General features: G+C 38.7%; 1 protein-coding gene and 1 long non-coding RNA gene across 4 annotated transcripts in view; one reads left to right on the top strand and one right to left on the bottom strand.

The window, feature by feature from the left end:
* Nucleotides 1-3,954: 3,954 nt before the first annotated feature.
* Nucleotides 3,955-20,069, bottom strand: part of ZBTB14 (zinc finger and BTB domain containing 14) — a 59,808-nt gene continuing 43,693 nt past the window's right edge. Inside the window, exons 1-4 of one of the 3 annotated variants that reach the window (XM_056823737.1) lie at nucleotides 14,661-14,954; nucleotides 13,448-13,547; nucleotides 8,209-8,293; nucleotides 3,955-6,603 (exon numbers count right to left, since the gene is read on the bottom strand). In XM_056823737.1, coding sequence (XP_056679715.1) covers nucleotides 5,260-6,603; nucleotides 8,209-8,211 — 1,347 coding nt within the window. In that variant the 5' untranslated portion in view covers nucleotides 8,212-8,293; nucleotides 13,448-13,547; nucleotides 14,661-14,954 and the 3' untranslated portion in view covers nucleotides 3,955-5,259. Of the gene's footprint in view, nucleotides 6,604-8,208; nucleotides 8,294-13,447; nucleotides 13,548-14,660; nucleotides 15,048-20,069 lie in introns of those variants that run through there. The other 2 variants (XM_007487671.3, XM_056823738.1) reach the window with 2 other exon arrangements.
* The window catches only part of LOC130458386 (uncharacterized), a 41,083-nt gene continuing 35,608 nt past the window's right edge, over nucleotides 14,595-20,069 (top strand). Inside the window, exon 1 of the long non-coding RNA XR_008917674.1 lies at nucleotides 14,595-14,727. This is a non-coding gene — a long non-coding RNA (uncharacterized LOC130458386). The remainder of the gene's footprint in view (nucleotides 14,728-20,069) is intronic.

Below are 20,069 nucleotides of genomic sequence, written 5' to 3'. Positions count from 1 at the left end.
TGATTCATTATTAAACCTCAAAGGATGCTTCCTATTGTTCTAAGCTTGTTCTTATTTACAAAGTCAAAGAGTATCCAAATAAAATCACTGAAGCAATGAAGTTATGTCTATTTGTAGCATAGGAATCCCCCCCCATCCCCAAATTATGATCAAGAATTCAAGACAATGACTTTTATTGCTGTCAGTGATAAGCTATTAGGGAGGGAAGGATCAACAACTTTAACTCAGAATGGTGCAGAATAGAAAATGATCCCAGGAAAATATCAACACTTCCACTTGTTTTTTTTTTTTCTTCCTGTAGTTCTTGGCTAAAGATAAAACAGAATTGGAGGAATTACTAAAATAATCTAAAGAAAAAATTTGGATTATCAAAAAATTTTAATAGTGGGATGTTCAGATTGAATTTGACACACTATTTTTAGAAATCATAACTAGAACAAAAATAGTATTGAATGTTATTTTGATCACATCACACTTAAATAATATATACAAACTGGCTTCCTTTTCTCTATAGTGTAAGCCATCAATTGCAGACTGCATAGTGCAGTGGAAGGAATGTTCTGTAGAATACAAAAAAAAATTTGTCAATAATTGTGACATCTAAAAGACTGTTTCCTCACCTATATAACAGGGCTAATTATAGCTTTAGTATTTACTTCATAGGGTTACTGAGATGACCAAATAAGATATCTATAAAGCACATTTAAAAACTGTAAATAATTTTTTTAAAAGAGGCTCAGAGGATGCTATAAAAACAACAGGAAGTTAGAAGACACTCAATCTTAGGGGCATTACTTTTAGACAGAACCAAACTATCCCTACCTCACAATACTTTTCCCTAACTCCAATCTGAATGCATTTTATTTCCTCTCATTGTTTGAAAATTGCAGATTCATATGAATCTCATTTTGTAAATTTTTATACATATATATTTCTAAAGATATCTTTTTATGTAATCTCTCACACACACATACACACACACCCCTTTGGGAAGCTGCCACACATTTATATTAATTGGTCAAATCAAATTGGATTGTTTTTCTACTAACACTCAATTGAGACTGGCACTAACTAACTAAGGGAATTCTTTTAGAAGAGGACAATACAGCTCTTAGACAAACAGTGTAAGGAAGAATGTGGTACTACAGCCTGAAGTTTAGGGTAGGATGAAATTTAATAATAGTATAGAGGTTGTGAAGCCTTGGACAAATTTTACCAGCATCTAACATTTTGGCAATTTTGTTGCCCCTTAATTCTAGGAACTGTTACTTGGGTTTAATATTATCATTCTTAATACTGAATCAGCTAGATCTATGCACTAATAATTTTTATGGAAATTTTTTATTTAATAACCAAATTGGCTTACACATGAACTTTGGATATAGTTGTACATTTGTAAACTTGGAGTTGCCTAAATTTACACAATTAAAAAGGCAATATGGTGATGTAGAAAGAGCACAGAATTGGGTGGACTCAAACCTTAGCTCTACTATCTAGTATCTCAACTCTTCAGTCTAGTGTCTAGAGCTAAAAGGTACCGGTAAGATCATTTGGTCCAAACCCCATTTTTTAACAAATGAGGCCCAGTGAAGCTAAATGACTTGTCAAAGTTACATATGTAATAAGTGTCAACAAAGGTGGGATGTGAACCCAGTTCTCTTGCTAGATTCAGTGTTTTCAAATGATTTGAACACAAGTCTGGAACTTCTGCAGGTTTCTTCATTTGTAAGACAAGATTGATTTGGGTCAGATCTCTTAAACATTCCAGTTCCAAATCTTATAAAGAACCATCTCCTCTCTAATATTTTTACTTTAAAACAAGTTGAGGAGAAATGTATTCAAGCCTCATTTGGCTGTCAACCTCAGAATCCTTTACTGATAGTATTCTTCTTAGTCCTATTTATTTATAAAGTGACAAAATTAATCGGTAGCTAAGTTGAGATCTTGAACCTATAAAAATACTACTCAAATTCTTCACCATACAGATAAATAACTAAAAGCGGAAGAGAGTAAACCATGTGTCTGAGGTCACAGATGTAAGCAGAAGGCAGGAACTTAAGATCTCCTAAAAATTTCATACTCATAAGATGGAAGCTTGAGGCAAAACTTAACATTATATTGGTAAGGAAATGACATAAAAATGATTTTTAAGTAACATAGAGGTAATGTCTAAATGCAGAGAATGTCATTTTAGCTTGAAGATAAAGCATTGGGAATTCAAATCCCATACAACTATTTATTATGTGACTTTGGACATGTCATTTTTCTGTTTTCTACAAAAATGAAGGCTTTAGCTTAGATTTCTGAGGTTTCTTCCAGTTCTAACTACTAAGACAAAGAGTTCAGGAATAGTAGGACTAGACAGTTGTGTAACTCCAAATCACTATTGACCTAAACTCAGCACTGAAGCAATCTAACAAGCCTATGGCCTGATCTAGAACTAAGAAACAGCCTACTTGGGGAGGGAGGAGTCGAAGGTACCTACCTTTCCTGTTACCTCCCTTATAATCCCCCTCATATGAAATCACCCAAGCAATAACTGCTCTTTCAACACATAGAATTTTATAGAAAATCTTATACATATATTACACCTGGATTTTTACACAAGAACCCTATAAGATAGGCAGGAAATATATGATTTTATTTAAAATTTTAGGAAATAGAGAAATTAGGATACCTAGTATGTGGTAGTATATCTAGGAAAAACCTAGTATTTGTATGTAGGTCTTCTGACTTCAAATCTAGTGTTTTATATGTTGCCCAAACTATCTTCTTCAGCCAGTCCAAATTGTGCCAAATTGTGCAAAGCGAAAAACAAAACTGATTACAGTAGTGGCTAATCAATAGTGTATAGGAAACATGTATTTTTCTTCCCAGAATATGTAGAGGGACAAAATAAAACACAATGATAACAGAACCCCAAACTAAGTTTCTGAAACACTGAAACCAAAAAGTTAAACATTCTTTGTTTAAACATGGAAAAAATGGCCCTATCAAAGTTATATCTAAAAAATTATTTTATTTTTACCTTGCTCTAGTGAGGAAGATCTTAAGACTAGTTATTTGTTGCCCAATCATAAATGATTCCTATAGAATGGAAGGGACAGCAGAATGTCGTGGACAGAGCATTAGACCTTAAAATGAAGGTTTGGACTCAGTAGGCTCCAATATTTTCCCAGTTCTACATCTCTGTTCTCTAACCTCTCTCAGCCTGCTTCCATATCTACCAAATAGCACCTACCTCAAAAGTTGGTTGTGAGGTTCAAATGAGATAATGTATGTAAAGTGCTGTGCAAACCTTAAAGTGCTATATAAATGTTAGCCTTTATTATTAGAAGAAAATTTAGAAAGTATGATAGGGCTGCTTTCAGTAGAGAATAAACATTTTTGTGTAAATAAATTCAATTATTTTTAAAACAAAATAAAATATTTTGCCAATAAATACATAAACAATTTCCCTTTTACAATGCTCAACTAAATTTATGAACTGAATTTGACTTTTTAATTTATTCCATGACTGGTACTATTATAAGTTAACTTAGGAAATTAAGGTTTAAAAAAAAAAACACCACCACAAAATGAGAAATAAAAAATGTTAAATTTTCCTAAATTTTTAAATATTAAAAAATAATTAATGTTTTATTATAGAAGGTATTTCAAGCTATTGCTGGAATTTTAAAGAGTTTTTAAAGAAGGTGGTAAAATGAATGATATACACTGAAATTGAAACAAATTTCATAATCAGAATCTGCTTAAAAGCTATTCTCATTTCTAGGTAAAAATGCAAGCAGTGATGAAGCAAATAGAAACACTTTGTCTGGCAGCTTTTATGTTAGTCATAAATGTTTGGTGCAGACATAAAATGTATTCTAATCAAATGTGCAAAAGAAAGCGCAGCACTGTTCATATTTACCTGAAATATGTAACATTGAAAATTCTATACAATTTACAAACTGAAAATAAAAAAAACTTTTATTATTAATTTACATATTCTGCAACTTTGTGGCTTCTTGACTAGGCATATCACGTCCAGCAAAGAGTTTAATAACTTGATGTAATTCTGATGAGCTATACAAATGTATATAAAGAAGTGCATTTAGTTCACTCTTCTTTCAAATATTAACAACTTTATATTAAACAGTCTTGTTCTTAAATTGTTTTTTAAAAATCTAATTCAAAATCAATTGCAATTATTGAATCTGATGAAAATTGGTAGGCAATTAATTACACAAAAAAAATGTGTTTCCAAGAGCCATATTATTCAGTTGCCATTATCCATCACAACATTCTCTTACTTTTCAAAACAAGAACGCTTCACATAGAAAGAGACACCTCAAAATAAGAAGGCTATAAGAACTTGGCCTCAAGAGAACAAGTGCTTACTATCTGGCCATAGCAATAAACAAGTGGGCCGTACAGCCTGCTGTACAATCTAATTCAATGTAAGTATGAAGGTAGAGAAGGAAAATCAGGTTAAGTGAGGGAGGAGCAACAAAGTGATGAAGAACCCTCACCACGAGGCAACCACTATCTGGATTTTACAGAAAAACACAGGGGGGAAAAGACACAAAACTTTACAAAATGCATAAACGAAATGTGAATATCAATTTGTATTGTCATGACTTCTACAGATATGTTTTGATTGCTCAGTCCAAGGTCAATCATTTATTTTCTGCTTCAAAATGAAGTTTTATACTTGGGCAGTGCCTCCTATAACATGTATATCTCCCCCCAACAGCTACTAACATGGATCTCTGAATAGGGAAGGGGCTTCATTAGTGTTCCCACTGTTGTTTTTCCTAAGGAATAAAAATTTGCTTTGACCAGCAGTCACAAAAAGTGATTAAGAAATCAATATACCCAATTATTCATTCTGTATAACACACTCCAATTGCAGTAGGAAGATAGGAATTAAAAGAAAGCTTTTTGTTTCTTTTTTTTTTACTTCTATGACTTATACAAGAGTTCTCAAATTAAAACCATTTTAAAAATGAACAGCAAACTGGCGATATACTACAATCTGATACGTGCGACAGTAAAACCATTTGGTCAGAATTATGAGGAAATATTTCCCCAAAGTTTTTAAAGCATCTAACCAAGCACCGTCTTCAGTTTAATCACAACTATTCACAATTTCCACAAAAATACAGTGACTAATCTTCAGAAATTCATTTGTGACCAGTTTAATCTTAAAGTCTATGCAGTAATTGCCTGTTGGGTTTAAAGAGTCCTGTTTCCTTTGTCCCCTGATGAACACACCTAACTACAAGCAATTGTTTCAAGCTGTTGCTCTGCCTCGGCCGCCATAGCAGCTGCCTGCAACTGTTCAGTCTCACTCTGGATGGCACTAGTGGGGACCTGTTTCCTCTCACTGTGCATATTGTTCTCATGGCGTTTCAGGTCGGATGCCTTGGCAAACGCCTTTGTACAGGAACTACAAACAAAAGGCTTTTCCCCTCTGTGTCTTCTTTCATGATCTTTTAGATGGGACTTGTGTTTAAAGGCTTTATCACACATGTGGCATGCAAAAGGTCTTTCATTACTATGAACTCTCTCATGTTTTTTTAAGTCCGGGGCACGGATAAATGATTTCCCACACACTTCACAGCTATAAGGCTTATAGCCAGTGTGGATTTTGAGGTGTTCTTTCAAGTGGGCCTGAGTGGTGAAGCCTTTGGTACACATTTCACAAACAAATGGTCTGTCTGCTGTATGGAGCTTTTCATGCTTTCTCAAACGGGCTTCATCTGAAAATGTCTTTCCACATGCTTGACAGGCAATCTGTTCCCGGTGACCATAGAGTAAGTACTCAAATTTCATGTCACTGGTGGCTGTTGTCCAGCCTGGGGTCTGTTCATCCTTCACTTCACTTATGCCATCATTAAATGTTAAACCCTGAGGAGTTTGGGACCCCAAGTCTTTTGATTCTGAGGTGTCCATAGATTCTACTTCCTGGCCATAGCAATTTACTTTTCGAACTTCTTCACTCCCCAACTCCTTCAGGATTGCTTCTTGAACCCTAAGTGTGGTTGTGGGTGACTTACCATCCTCTTGACTTGGGGGAGTCCCTTCCACAGTGTCATCGGAAGGGCTATCATCCTGATCTCCAATCTCTTCTACTTCATCATCCTGATTGTCAGTAGATTCTCCAATGGGGCGGTTTATTTTTAAGCAATACTTGTTTTTGGCCTGAGTGTTATTTTCTTCAGGACTAGATACATCCCGCTTCTGAGAACAGAGTTTATCCAAAAACCGGATACCAAGAATCTGACCTGATGACATCATTAAGTTGACGTCTTCTTTTTTTACAGAAATCTTTGCAGTATACATGTAATTCAAAACTTCTTCAAATATGTCAGAACGAAGGAAATCTATCTCTATTACAGATGAGCTATCTACTTCCAGCTTCTTGAAAAGCTTTTTGAAGTAGGTACTGCATGCAGCAAGCACACATCTATGTGCCCTGAACTTCACGTCTTCTACCACAATAGCAATATCACAGAATTCCCCTTCCAGACGTTGCTCATTTAATGTTTTCAGAAACAGAGTTTTATGATCATCATCATTATATTTAATGGTTTCAGACATACTGATGAAAAACTCCTACAAAAAAAAAGGGAAAAGTCTAAATATTATCAATGAACGAAACAGTCTGGGACATGATAAAATAAGATAAACTTTAACCTGGAGTTTATCTTTTTTTAATAACTATCACTATTATAATCAATAGAAGAGACTGTTTTAAGAGATGAAAGAAGGGCTAATAACCAAACTTTTTTTTAAAAAAGATTCCAGTTTCCTATTTATTAAGGATTTGACTAACTATAAGATGATTTCAAAAATGCTGGGTAGATGTTCTATGACAAATTTATGAGAAAAAAATAAAATAATAAGACAAAGAGGAATCATATACTACACTGGGAGTAGCATCCTTATAATACCCAGGTCTTTCTGAATCTATGACCATAGTCTATAATGAAGTTAATTCACTATATTTGGAGCTCACGTCTTAAGAGCCCAACCCAGTGACTGGTCAGTAAGAAGCCCAACTTGGCTTATTCTATTCAATTGACCACCCTAGACACCAGACCATGCTTCAGTATCCCTAAAGTTATCTTACTATCTACTAGTCTTGGAATTTGTAATCTTCCTTTCAAACTCTGCCCTGCTTCCAGTTTCCTCATCTCCAGAACAAAATTCCCTTCCCTAGTGACCTTTCCCATTTATGTATTATCTTTTCCTATTAGAATATTAAGTTCTCTGAACTTAATAATTAGGAATGATCTCCTTTTAAAAAATATTTATATTGCCAGGGACAAGAATAGAGTACTTGGCACCTAATAGACACTTAGTAAATGTTTTTTCATTCTAACATTCATTTACTCATTCACCAAAGAGTATGAATCCTTTAAAGTATTAACATTTTATGAGACACCTCCATAAACAGAATATTAAAATAACAAATTCAAGGACTAAGGATGGGGATCTCTGGCTTACAGAGTAATCCCATAGGTCTATATCCATAACACCACTACAGTCAGTTGTTAAACAATTAACACTCATTGATTTAAACTGGATATTAACTTGATATTAATTCCATGGGAAAAAAAGAAAATTAAAATTTGAATACACTGAAGAGAGCCAGAATTGTATGGAGTATATCATTCTGGTATTGGTTTCAAGTCTAGTGAAAATTGAGCATATTTAAGCCTGCAAGGATAGAAATCCAGAATAACCCTGGGGCAGATAAAAAGATTTTTAAAGACTAGATGAAGGCTTGGAAGAAATGTGGTGCCTCTTGGGTATATGCCGAAACATCAGACATCTATATCAAAGTGTGACTGAAATATACAAATGTGCCTGACAAACATGAGGAATAAGTAATAGATGTTTGTCTTATGCTTTGTAATTACTACAATATTATTTTTCTGTATGTATTCCTAAAAACTTAAGGGTAGAATGAAAAAATCCAACATTTTAACAAGTACATTTTACTAAATCCTATGATTTCTTGAATCTCTTCAATTTATTTTCTTCAAAACCATTCTGACTTCCTTTTCATTCCCCTCAGAATCAGTACGAATTATATTTTCTTTAAACTAAACCCAAAGCACATCAACGCATGATTTATATCTAACACATGTTTTTAAAAAATGCAAACATCAAATTAATATATGGAAATTTCACTGAACACAATTAAATATTTACCATGAACAATTTAGGCAATTATCTTAATGATTTTAAACACCAAATTCTTCCGATCAGAATAACTCTGATCAGTGATACTCCAAACCTGAAAGAGAGAAAAAAGAAGGAAAGAATTACCAAGCTCTCGATTTCTAAACAAAATATACTCTATGTTTCTTAAGGGGAAAAAATATTTTTAAATGTGACAGGTTTAAGCCCACTAAGAAATTATTGGAGCAAATGAAGTCTACCCATGTTTGGGACAGTTTCAAAGGAATAATAATAACACTGAGAAAAGGATATGGAATCATTCTGAGTAGAGGTGCTTCAAGCACTATAAATCTAAATGGAAATGGGACACAGTATTAAAGGCAACAAAAGATGGATAGTAAGGAGTTCAGGCCCTGGATGCAGGCAGGCTGAGACAGTGTTACATGTTTTATTGCTTTATCTAGATATATAATTCAAAATTTTAAAAAATTGTATTCTAGAGATTAAAAAGTACAAATATAGCATAAGCCAAATGAGTTAAACCTCCAGCTAAAGTAAGGTTTTATTTAGTATTTTTAATAGAATATATATTCTATACTTTTTCTTCAAAAGTTTGTATTTAAGGAAGGTGATAAATCCCTAGGTTATTGAAGAATTTATTGCATTTGTTCTAAGAGAACATTAACCAAACAGAGTTCAATTTCAAGAAACAAACTTTCACAAGAAATTTTTCTATGGACCTATTCATTTAAGTATCCTCCCTTTAACACTTTCAAAATCAAAATGTTTTTCCTTTGGCTCTTATCACTGTCTTTGTATATTACTCCAATTTGGAGGGGTTTTGATTTGGAGTTTTTGGATTATATGATATTTCAGTGTCCAGTACTAAAGTAAACCTGATCTACATTGGCTATGATTTTGAAGACCCCAGGTGTGTCTCCTGACTCATTGGCAGACTCAAAAGAATCTACCAGATTGTCTGGCTAATCTAGGTTATCACCTAAGGACCCAGATGTAGTCACAGATAGCCTCCATCCTGAAAAAACCCCCATGATCCTTTCTCTATCTCTTTCTGCCTTTTATGACTAAATTTTAAAAGGCCATTTACAAATGGTGCCTCCATTTTCTCCTCTAACTTTCCTTAATCCCTTACTTTAAACTTAAGGCTTTCAACCTTTTAATTCCATAAAAACTGCTCCCTCCAAAGTTACTAATGATCTATTAGCTGACAAATCCAGTGGCCTTTTTTCAGTCTTCATTCTCCTTCACATCTATGTCATCTTTGATACTATTGATCACCTTCTTCTTGAAACTTTCTTTTCTCTAGTTTTTCATGACACTGCTCTCTCCTAGTCCTCTTTGTAGTAATCTGACTATTCCTTCTTAGAATCCTTTGCTAGACCCCATCCAAATCATGCCCTCTGAAACCACAGATTTCCATAGGTTACACTCTCTTCTTCACCCTCTATATATACTATATATTCACCACACATTTGGTGACTTATCAGCTCCTACAGATTTAATTACTATCTGTATCCTGTTGTTCAGATACTTCAGAAATTGTCATTTCCTTGCATAGCTCATTTGACAGATAAGAAAACTATAGCAAATAGGGTTAAGTAACTTGCCCAGGGTCACACAGCTAGTATGTGTATGAGGCTAGATTTGAACTCGGGAAAATGAGTCTTCCTGTCTCCAGGCCCTGTACTCTATGCACTGCACTAACTAGCTACCTGATTCTCAAATCTACCTATCTTGCCCCCATCTTTTTACTGACCTCCAATCTCACATTTCCTGCTATTTTCAGACTTCTCAAACTCAAAACTGAATTCATTATCTTTCCCCTTAAACTCCACTGTCTATTTTCCCTATAAATGTAAAGGGCAACAGGCTCAAAAATTAAAGGTCAGTCTTAACTTCTCACTCTCTCCCCTCCCATGCCAATTTATTAGCAAGGTCTATCAATCCTTTTCTCCTATATGTCCTCTTCTCTCCTTAGAGTGTCACCACTGGCACAGGTACTGACACCTGTACTATTGCAATAACCTGCTGGTGGGTCAGCCTGCCTCAAATCATTCCCCATTCCAATTCATCTCCATTCAATCATTAGAATGATTTTCCTAGAGTGCAGGTCCCCACCATGTCACACAGAACCTCAACCTCAACTCAACAAACTTTAGTGATTCCCAATCACCTCCAGGATCAAATATGCAAATTCCTCTGTTTGGCATTCAAAGCCCTACATAACCTAGCTCCCTCCTAACTTTTCAGTCTTCTTAGGCTATACTCTCTGCCATATTTAAGCCAGCAACACTATCCTCCTGGCTCTCTTAGCTCCAGGCATTTTCTCTGCCTGTCTTCCATGCCTTGAATGCCCTTTTCTTCTCCACATCCTACTTCCCTGGATTTCCTTTTAAGTCATAACTAAGATCCTAAATTCCATCTTCTACAAGAAGCCTTTTCTAACCCCTCTTAATTATAATGCCTTCCCAATGTAATTTTCTATTTATCCCAAATGCAGTTTGTCTACATGGATATTTCCTGGACATTGGTCTCCCCCATGGAAATTGTAAGCTTCTTGAGGGCAGGGGCCATCTTTTGCCTTTTTGTGTGTATTTCTGTCTTGGCAAAATGCCTATTACATAGTAGGTAATTAATGTTTGACTAACTACCACAAAAAATCTCATCTACAGCCTTATGGAAGGAAACGATTATAACATTTCTGACTCCAAGAATTATCCTCCCACAGGACAAAAAATATTCTAATCCTCACCTTAGTGTGGGAACAAACTTCCTGCATTGTAGCTACAGTAGTCTCTCTTGGAGCCTGAGTTTTCAGTTAAGGGCACAGGAAAATGACAAACTTGGCTTTAGTAGTCATAGCAAAGAATTAGAACAGTTAACATATAAGGTGAAGGTACTTGGAAAGAGGATAGCAGATCCCTCTTTAACCATATTTCCATGAAGATATTCCAGTTGACATAGAAACCTCCTGACAGGAATTGCCTTAAAGGCATTACCCTGGACAGAACAGAGTACTAAATAAATATTGAATAATATTGAGTAAATATTGAAAAATAATAAATACTGAATAAAGGTTTGAGTGGAATTGAGCCACAAAGCATGTAATTCAGGTAAACTGAAATATTCCTGGTGAAAGACTCTCTATCTACTATTAACAAGTAGGAAAGGGCACAGGTCTATTGAAGGCAAAAACATAAAATACTAAGAATTTCTCCACCCATCCTCACTAATTTGAATATTCCCTACATTGATGAAAAGATATTATCTAATCACCTATACCTCAGGGCTTTCCCAGCTTTGAAAAGCCAATGATTCTAAAATCAATCAAAATAACATTTTCAGTTTCATTTCCAAAGGAGAAATGTCCCTTTAAAGCAAGAGTTCTTAGCCTGGAATTTATGAATTTGAATTGAGAAAAAAAAAAAGGTACTTGAATTTCAATATAATTGGTTTCCTTTGTAATCCTCTCTATTATTCTAAGAAGAGGTCCTTGGACCTCACCAGACTGCAGAAGTCTATAAAGCAAAAAAAAAAAAAAAAGTTAAGAAAGCCTGCTTAAAAGGAATTTGAGGTCACTGAAAATTGGTTTAAAAAGTGTGTGTGGGGGGGGGGAGAGTAAGGGAGGTGTTAAATATCATTCCACAGGAAGCTCCTTTCAGCTTAAAATCCTATGACAAATTTCCAGACTCTGTCTCTGCTCAGAGCCCCTATCAATGCCTGACAAACCAGATGGCAGATGGGCTTTCCAGAAATCAAGAGCCCATATACTGTCTTTTTAAATAGTGCAGAAATGACTAAGGCCTAACATGGATAATTCTAACACGCAATAGAACATAGCTAAATTTGTCCTCTCTTCATTCAGCTAATTTGTGTAGTATGTATAGCCATTGAGGTGGGATTCCTTTTTTTTCTAATCCTGGCTCTGCCATTAATTTGCTGCATGATTTTATTCCAGTTTATTCTGTTTCCTCATCAGTCAGAGGAATATGGATTGGACTAAACAGTCTCTTCCAACTTTGAGACTTTAGGGTTTGACAAAATAATATATAGTTTTCCTTTCAGTTTCACCCTGCACAGGTAGTCAAATTCTTGGAAATTCCCAAGTAATGTGCAATTACTCAGGACTATAGAGTGGAAAGTGCAATGATCCTGGAGTCTGAGTCTGGTTCCACATCTGTGTGATGTGTGTCTATGTGACCTGGGGCAAGTTAATCTCCCTTGGCCTTAGTTTTCTTATCAGTATAATAAAGCATCTGGACTAGACTCAAGATGTACTCAAAGGGTCCCTTACAGCTCTAAATCTCATTAAAGAACTGGATTCAGATCCTGCCTCCAATACTAGATTTATGACTTTGGAAAAGTCACTTACCACTCTGAGACTGAATTTCCTCATCTGTAAAATCAAGAGGATTGTCTCAGTGACCTCTAAAGTTCCTTCCAACTCTAAATCTATCATTCTATGAATTAATATCTCTTAATTATTTGCAGATATGGCTGCCTAGATGAGAAGCAACATGGTCTAAGATGCATATGAGAGTTGGCTTTGGAGTCAGGGAGTTCAAGTGTCACTTGTAACACAAACTGGAATTGGGGGCCCAAGAGCAAGGCTCTTTCTGCAGTGACTCCAGGGTAACTCTTAAGATTCCAAGAGATAAGAGAGTACAGATTTCCATAAATGAAGGAAGTTCTTCACACTGGGCTTTCTACACAGAAGAAATCACAAGTAGGATTTTTTTTTTAAATGCCTATAGTGATTTACAACATTTCCAAACTAATCATTCACTGTCTAATAAAAGTTCTGAATTCAATAAGTAGGTAATAAGATGCGTCTCGGGAAAGGGTGCTCTACCTGGGTTCAAATTCCTTCTCTGACATTACAGGTGTGGCATAAAGCACTTAATTCTTTTCAACTATAAAAGGAGTCAGACTAAGCCCCTTCCAGTTTCTCTATGACCCTAAGATTTAGTGCACTTCTAAAAGTTGCGCCAGTGTGTAACAGCCTAGTGGACATTGATCATTGTCCCCAGAGAAGAACTGGATGGAAACCTGGGCTGAGGATGCTGCAAAAATGTGGCCAGAAAAAAAATAAAGGGGTTAATAGCTCCAGTTCCTTACTAGTGATGAGAAGTAGCAAGTTCAGATGTTCTCTCACTGTAGTTCTTAATTGAGCTCATTCAGAATTTCCCAACTGTAACTACAGTTACCCGCTGAGAAGAGGGGAAACTGGGGCAATATCTCAACTTACAGAAAGAAATCGGCTCCAGCAGTGTCCTCGGCACAAGTTCTGTTTCGATGGCAAAAGGCTTCCCCCACCATTCGCCACTGTCACCCTACAATATCGAGACCTGAAAATAGGGGATCCCAGGGAGGATATGCAAGACTCAAGTAGCTTCCAAAATTAACCTAGATTTAGATCTAATTTTCCCCCCTACTAGATCTACCAACAGAGACAGGGCAGGGCTAAAAAAGGCCCTCGGCATTCGTTTTGAAAGAGAAGCCCTTTTCCGGCGCACGGAAAAACGTATATCGAGTTCATAACTTCCGCTAAAAAAATGTGGCAGAAAGAAGTCTGATTCTTTTTTATTAGGGGTGGAGAGAGGGAGGGAGGACGGCGGGAAAGGACAGTTTTCAAGCCGCCTAGACCATTGCACAAGAGCAAAATAAGGTGAATGCACAGTGCACAGGATTGGGGGGCGGCGGCTCCCGCGCAGTCAGCCTGGCTGCGGTGTATGCAGAGTAGCCGCGGCAGCAGCAGCAGCAGCCAGTGGCGCGCGGGGACGCCTGCCCGCGAGCCCAGCCGAGAGCTCGCGCCCCGCGCACTCCCCGTCCGGCTCGCGCCGGGTCCCCCCTCCCCCTCCCCGCGGCCGGGAAAGGGGGGGGGGGGGGGAGGGTCGAGGAGCAGGGAGCGGCCCCGCGCGCGGCAGGGGAAACAGGCACCCGCTCGGCCGGCTCCGGGCACAGCTCCCTCCGCCGCGGGGGAGGGGCGATCCGCCTGGCTCAGCCATCCCACGCCCAAAGCAGCCACTCCGGGCCCTAGATGCAGACCCTCAAACAAATGAGAACGGGGACCGTAGGGCCGAGGCAGAGGCGGGAGCGGAGCGTCGGTCCCCAGCGTGCAGGCCCTCCCGCCTCAGCCTCCTGCCCCGATGCACTGTGGTGGTGCGAGCCGCGGCGGCGGCCATGAACTCTCCCGGAGCGGGAGCTGGAGCGAGAGCGCGCGCCGCCGCCGCCCGCTCGTCCGCCCCGTTGCAGCCCCGCGAGAGCCGCGCCCGGCCTGCCCGGGCCCGGGCCCGGAGCCGCGAGCTGCTTGCACATCCCTGGGCGGGCACGCGCTTCAGCCGGGCCGCCCCCGCCACAGCGCTGCACCCTCCCGCCCGCCGCCCGGCCCCCCCATCCGCGTACCCGCAGTTCTCCCCGCACCCCTCAGCCCCAGGCCCCGCCGCCCAGCCCGCGCTTACCTGCAGCCCAGCACCGCCAGGGACCCTTGCCCGTACGCCCGAAACACTGAGGCCTGGGCGTGGAGAGGTGGGCTCAGGGCTATTGGGGTGGCTGGATGGGCAGTGTATTTTTTTTTTAGGGGGAGACGGCGTGTTTTTTTGGAGTTGGGGGAGGGGACGGGGTAGGGGGGAGGGGAAAACTGTGCACGTCCCTGGTGATAGCTGCCCTCCAATTCCTGCACGAGCACAGAATGCCGAGCTGGCCGTGAACACCCCCACCACCATCCCCCCGTTCACCTCCCCCCACCCCCACCTCCCGTGCATGCGCGGTGCGGGTTGGGAGAGAGCGCGCTACCGCTTTGCGCAGGCACGTAAGCTGAAGGAGCTGTTAAGAGTTCGGTCGCCAAAGGGTTAAAACCAGGAACCTAGCCCCCCCCCTTTACTTCCTAGGGCTTCACCTGCGCACGCGCACGCACGCGCGCGGGTAGTGGCGCGCTGCGCGCGGGAGAAGGTGGGTGGGGAAAAGCCGGAAAAGCTGGGGGCGGGGTCCGCGAACAAGGAAGGCGCGCGAATACTGGGAGAGAGAAGGCTGATTCTTCCCTTTCTTTGCTAACTCAGCTGGCGGCCATACGCTTTCAGGTCTCGCGCCGGGCGCCGCTCATCTGCTCAGGCCGCGGTTTCGCGCGCCCGGTCCCGGGCGAAGCGCCGGCGACGCGAGAGAGCGGGCGGCCCCGTGCTTGTGCGTGTGCGTGGAACCCGCTTCCCGTGCACGCGGGAGGGAGATCGAGCCCCAGAGGCGCGCGCGCGGTCTAGGGCGCGGGTCTGCGGCTTTAGCCTCCTGGTACTCTAGGTTCTAGTTTCTCCCCGCTAAGAAGGAAGGATTTTCGCGCCTGTTGTATGGCAACTTTTGCCTTTTGGGGCGGGGGGGAAGGTGCCCTTTTAGTAACCTGGTATCAACTTGCATCATTTTTTCTAACCAACTCTGCCCCATATAGTTAAATGACTTGTAACAGTTAATTAAAAAAAAAAAAAAGAGCGGTATGTTTAATTAGTACTACTTGGGGGCTCAAGACCCAAGTGAAGTATCAGAAATTCTGGGACCAACCTTGAACATCATAGAGTATAGGACGGGGGAGGGAGGTGAGTAGGGATGGGGTCATTTCTACTCAAGTAAAGCCCACTTAGATAGTACATCCCACTCTGCTGCACTCCATCCACTTCCCTGGTCACCATCAGTTTTCTAGAAAACTCAAGGCAAGAAAAAAATCGACTGGCTTCCATTTGATCCTACGGATAGGGAAGTCTTTCCCTAATAAATGTCGCTGTTATACAGTATCCCTGCCTTTCCCAAAATAATGTTTCAAAACTGTGCCTTGTCTTTCTTGAATGATATATAGAGTCATCTCCCTTCAGTAACTCACTGTCATGAAAATATATTTCAACTCCAGAATAAAGGCTTTGGAGATTTTTTTTTAATCCAACCCATACTTAGTAACATTTGTAAAGTATATGCCAGGCACTTTACGATTATATTCTCATTTGAACTTGGTGAGAAGGTGCTTTATTATCTCCATTTTACAAATGAAGAAATTGAAGCAAAAGAGCTAAGTGATTAGCTTAGGGTCACTCTGCTAGTGGCAGGCTGGATTTGAACACATCTCCCTGACTCTAGGGCCAGCATTCTATCCAGTTAGCCACCTTTCTATCCCTAAATGGAAATTACCTTTTTTTAGCCTTTTGGGAATTAATTTTGGGTTCCACTTAAACTCAAAATTAAAAAAAAAAAAAGTACCAAAAAGAGCTTTCTAAGCTCCCTTATTCTGTTGTAAAGAGGTGTCATTTACTTTTCTGAAGTTTCAATCATTGTTCCTAATTTTGCACTTGGGCTAAGCAGAAGTGTAATACTGTTTTTATATGACAGCCCCTCAAATACATAAACTTTAATGGCTCTCTTCTTTTCCAGACTAAACATTTTTAGTTACCAAGAACAATTACTGAATGAAATATTCTGAAGTCTCACCTTCCTGGTCAGCCTCTTCAAGTCAAAGCACAAACTTGTCAACCTCTTTCCTAAAATGTGGCCCCTCACAAATCAACACAAAACTCCCATTTTTAGAAGAACTATAGCACTGTGACTTCAGTCACTCTGGATACCATTGCTGGAGGCCAAAACAAAAGGCCTAGACAAAATTAGTTTGTCTTTACTAATATAATAAATGAGTGAAAAGTTTTCCCCAAACATTTCTATAAAATAACAATCACTATGGGTTGTTATTGTTGCTACTGAGGTAATTATAAAAAGTATATTTGAACAGTCAATAGTGAATTCATCTTCTTTTAGCTATACCTAGAAAGGCAGAGGATTTTTGTTTGTTTTTAGCCTAAATATGCTTTGGAAAAAAATGTACTGATCACTTATAAGAAACAATTTGTACAAGGAAAATTGCTTTGGATGCAGGTGTATTGAGCAAAAGAAATCTTTTTCATTGGCTTTTATATATCTGGTGATATCTCTAGACATATGTGCCTAAAACTTTAAAAAGTTATAGTTACGGTAATCTTTAATAACCAAATCTCAATGCTTTGGTTAGTGAATTAATACAGCTCCTTGTCACCTATATAGATAAATAAATTCATAGGATCATAGAATTAGAGATAGAAAGGATATTCACAGCCGGTCATTACCATAATTTTACAGATAAGTAAACCGAGACCCTGAGAGTTTAAATGACTGGTCCAAAGTCACACAGTCAATGACTAAGGTAGGTTTTTAGCCCAGTACTCTCCCATTCATTCATTAAATAAGTGCCTCCCAAGCTGGTTCCTAACAGATGGCTACATAAATGACATTCAGTTTATAATGTATAGTAATTTAATGAGGAATCAGGAAAAGGAGCTAAACTTCTGATTTCTTTGGTGTTAGGAACTTGTTGATGATGAAACTTATTACCTCTTAAATTTAAAATCTTAAAGTTGCCTGGTGTACCGAGAGCTATATCAAAGCCTGGATATAAATTCAGGGCTTCCAGGCTTTGAGGCCAGCTTTCTATCAATTACACCAGACTGTCTATCTTAATTAAGCTAACCTTGATTCAGTTAAGTATTTGTTGTACCTTGTGTTACCTCTCATATATTTCCTCAAACTTTAATATACTTTGGGAAAAAAGGATCTAAAAGGCCCACTCTCTTAAAACAACTCAACTTTGGTAGAATCAATTATATTATTTGGTTTTCTTCATTAAACCTTAAAATTGTATAATTTCTTGCTTGATTCCTGCCAACACACACATACATAACCTTAGCTGTTACTATATAGATTTTTAATAACCCTTGTTTTGTATATTTTAATAATCCTTTATAAATATGCAAACTAAAGCTTAGGGATTCCTCTTCCTTTCAAAACAAGTTATTTATTTTTAATTAATTAATTTAGAATATTTTTCCATGGTTACATGATTCATGTTCCCTCCCTCTCCCCTTTCCTCCCCCCTCCCGTAGCCAATATGCAATTCAACTGGGTTTTACAGTTATCATTGATCAAGACCTATTTCCATATTATTAATATTTGCAGTAGAGTAATCATTTAGAATCTACATCCCCAATCATATCCCCATCAAACCAAGTGATCAAGAAAATGTCTTTCTTCTGCATTTCTACTCCCATAGTTCTTTCTCTTGATGTGGATAGAGTTCTTTCTCATAAGTCCCTAAGAATTGCCCTGGATCATTGCACTGCTACTAGTAGAGAAGTACATTACATTTGATTGTATCATAATGTATCAGTCTCTGTGTACAATGTTCTAGTTTTTCTCCTTTCCCTCTGCATCAATTTCTAGAGGTCTTTCTAGTTCACATGGAATTCCTACAGTTCATTATTCATTTTAGCACAATAGTATTCCATCACCAACAGATACCACAATTTATTCAGCCATTCCCCAATTGAAGGACATCCTCGCATTTTCCAATTTTTTGCCACCACAGAGCAAGGCTATGAATATTTTTGTACAAGTCTTTTTTCCTTATTATCTCTTTGGGGTACAAACCTATCAGTGGTATGGCTGGATCAAAGGGCAGGCAGTCATTTAAAGCCCTTTGAGCATAATTCAAAATTGCCTTCCAGAATGGTTGGATCCATTCACAACTCCACCACCTGTGCATTAATGTCCCAATTTTGCCATATCTCCTCCAACATTTATTACTTTCCTTTGCTTTCATATTAGCCAGTATCTCAGAATTGTTTTGATTTGCATTTCTCTAATCAGGAGGGATTTAGAACACTTTTTCACATGCTTATTGATATTTGCTCAGTCTTAAATTCTTTCCTTTCCCATAGATCTCACAGATATACTATACTATTATGAATTTTAGATTTACCCCCCTCCCCTGCGTAGTCTAACAAAACATGAATGTCTACACCCCTACTTAATGATTAAGTATTGAGAAGGATGGCCTATGACAGACATGTGCTCGCAATTGACAAATCAGAAACAACTGACAGCCCCCTGGGCTGTCTTAAGTTAAGCTTAAGCTATCATTAGTACATGTGAGATGCAGGAAAGTGATGTAAAAACGGTCTATATATTTCGCATCACTTCCTCTCTCAGCCTCTTTTCACGGAGAGGTGAGGTGACTCTGGCAATAGCGCAGCAGTGTGCTGAGCATCTTGGCATCTTGGTGTGGCAGCAGCTGTTGTCCGGGTTTGGCGGTGAGAGTCCTTGATTCACTACTGGAGAAAGCTTAGTAACCTAGTTCAGATGAGGCTTCTTCTCTGAGCTCTCTCATAGTTTAGGCTGATTCCTTTCTCCTTTACCTTCCAAAACACTATCCTCTTAGGAGACCTCTAATATGAAAAGACCTCGTGGTGGACCCCTGGCACAGGTTAGGCCAGAGAGATCCTATTCCCTTTTCCTTCCTCTTCTTCTTAATTCCTTCCCTATATATTCATTAAACCATCATAAAATTTCCAAACTGACTTGGGTATTTTATTTGATATTTTCCCTGGTGACCAATTAAATTTAGATTAAGTCACAACCCTAAAATTTATGCTTACACTATGTTCACCTAATTTACTTTTAGTTTCCTTTATATTTAAGTCATTTACCCATTCTGAATTTATCTTGGTATAAGGTGTAAGATGTTGATCTAGATCTAATCTCTCCCATACTGTTTTCCAATTTTCCCAGCAGTCTTTGGCAAACAGTGGGTTCTTGTCCCAAAAGCCAATATCTTTGCATTTATCATATACTATCTTGCTTAGGGCATTTATGCCAAGGCTATTCCATTGATCCTCCCTTCTGTCTTTTAGCCAGTACCATATTGTTTTGATGACCACTGCTTTATAGTACAGTTTAAGATCTGGTACTTCTAGGCCCCCATCTTTCACCTTTTTTTTTTCATTATTTCTCTTGATACTCTTGATCTTTTGTTCTTC

The sequence above is a fragment of the Monodelphis domestica genome, chromosome 3, assembly GCF_027887165.1.
Source record: "Monodelphis domestica isolate mMonDom1 chromosome 3, mMonDom1.pri, whole genome shotgun sequence".
Taxonomy (NCBI): domain Eukaryota; kingdom Metazoa; phylum Chordata; class Mammalia; order Didelphimorphia; family Didelphidae; genus Monodelphis; species Monodelphis domestica.
Note: the sequence above shows the minus strand (reverse complement) of the source record. Positions and strands in the feature narration are given on the sequence as shown.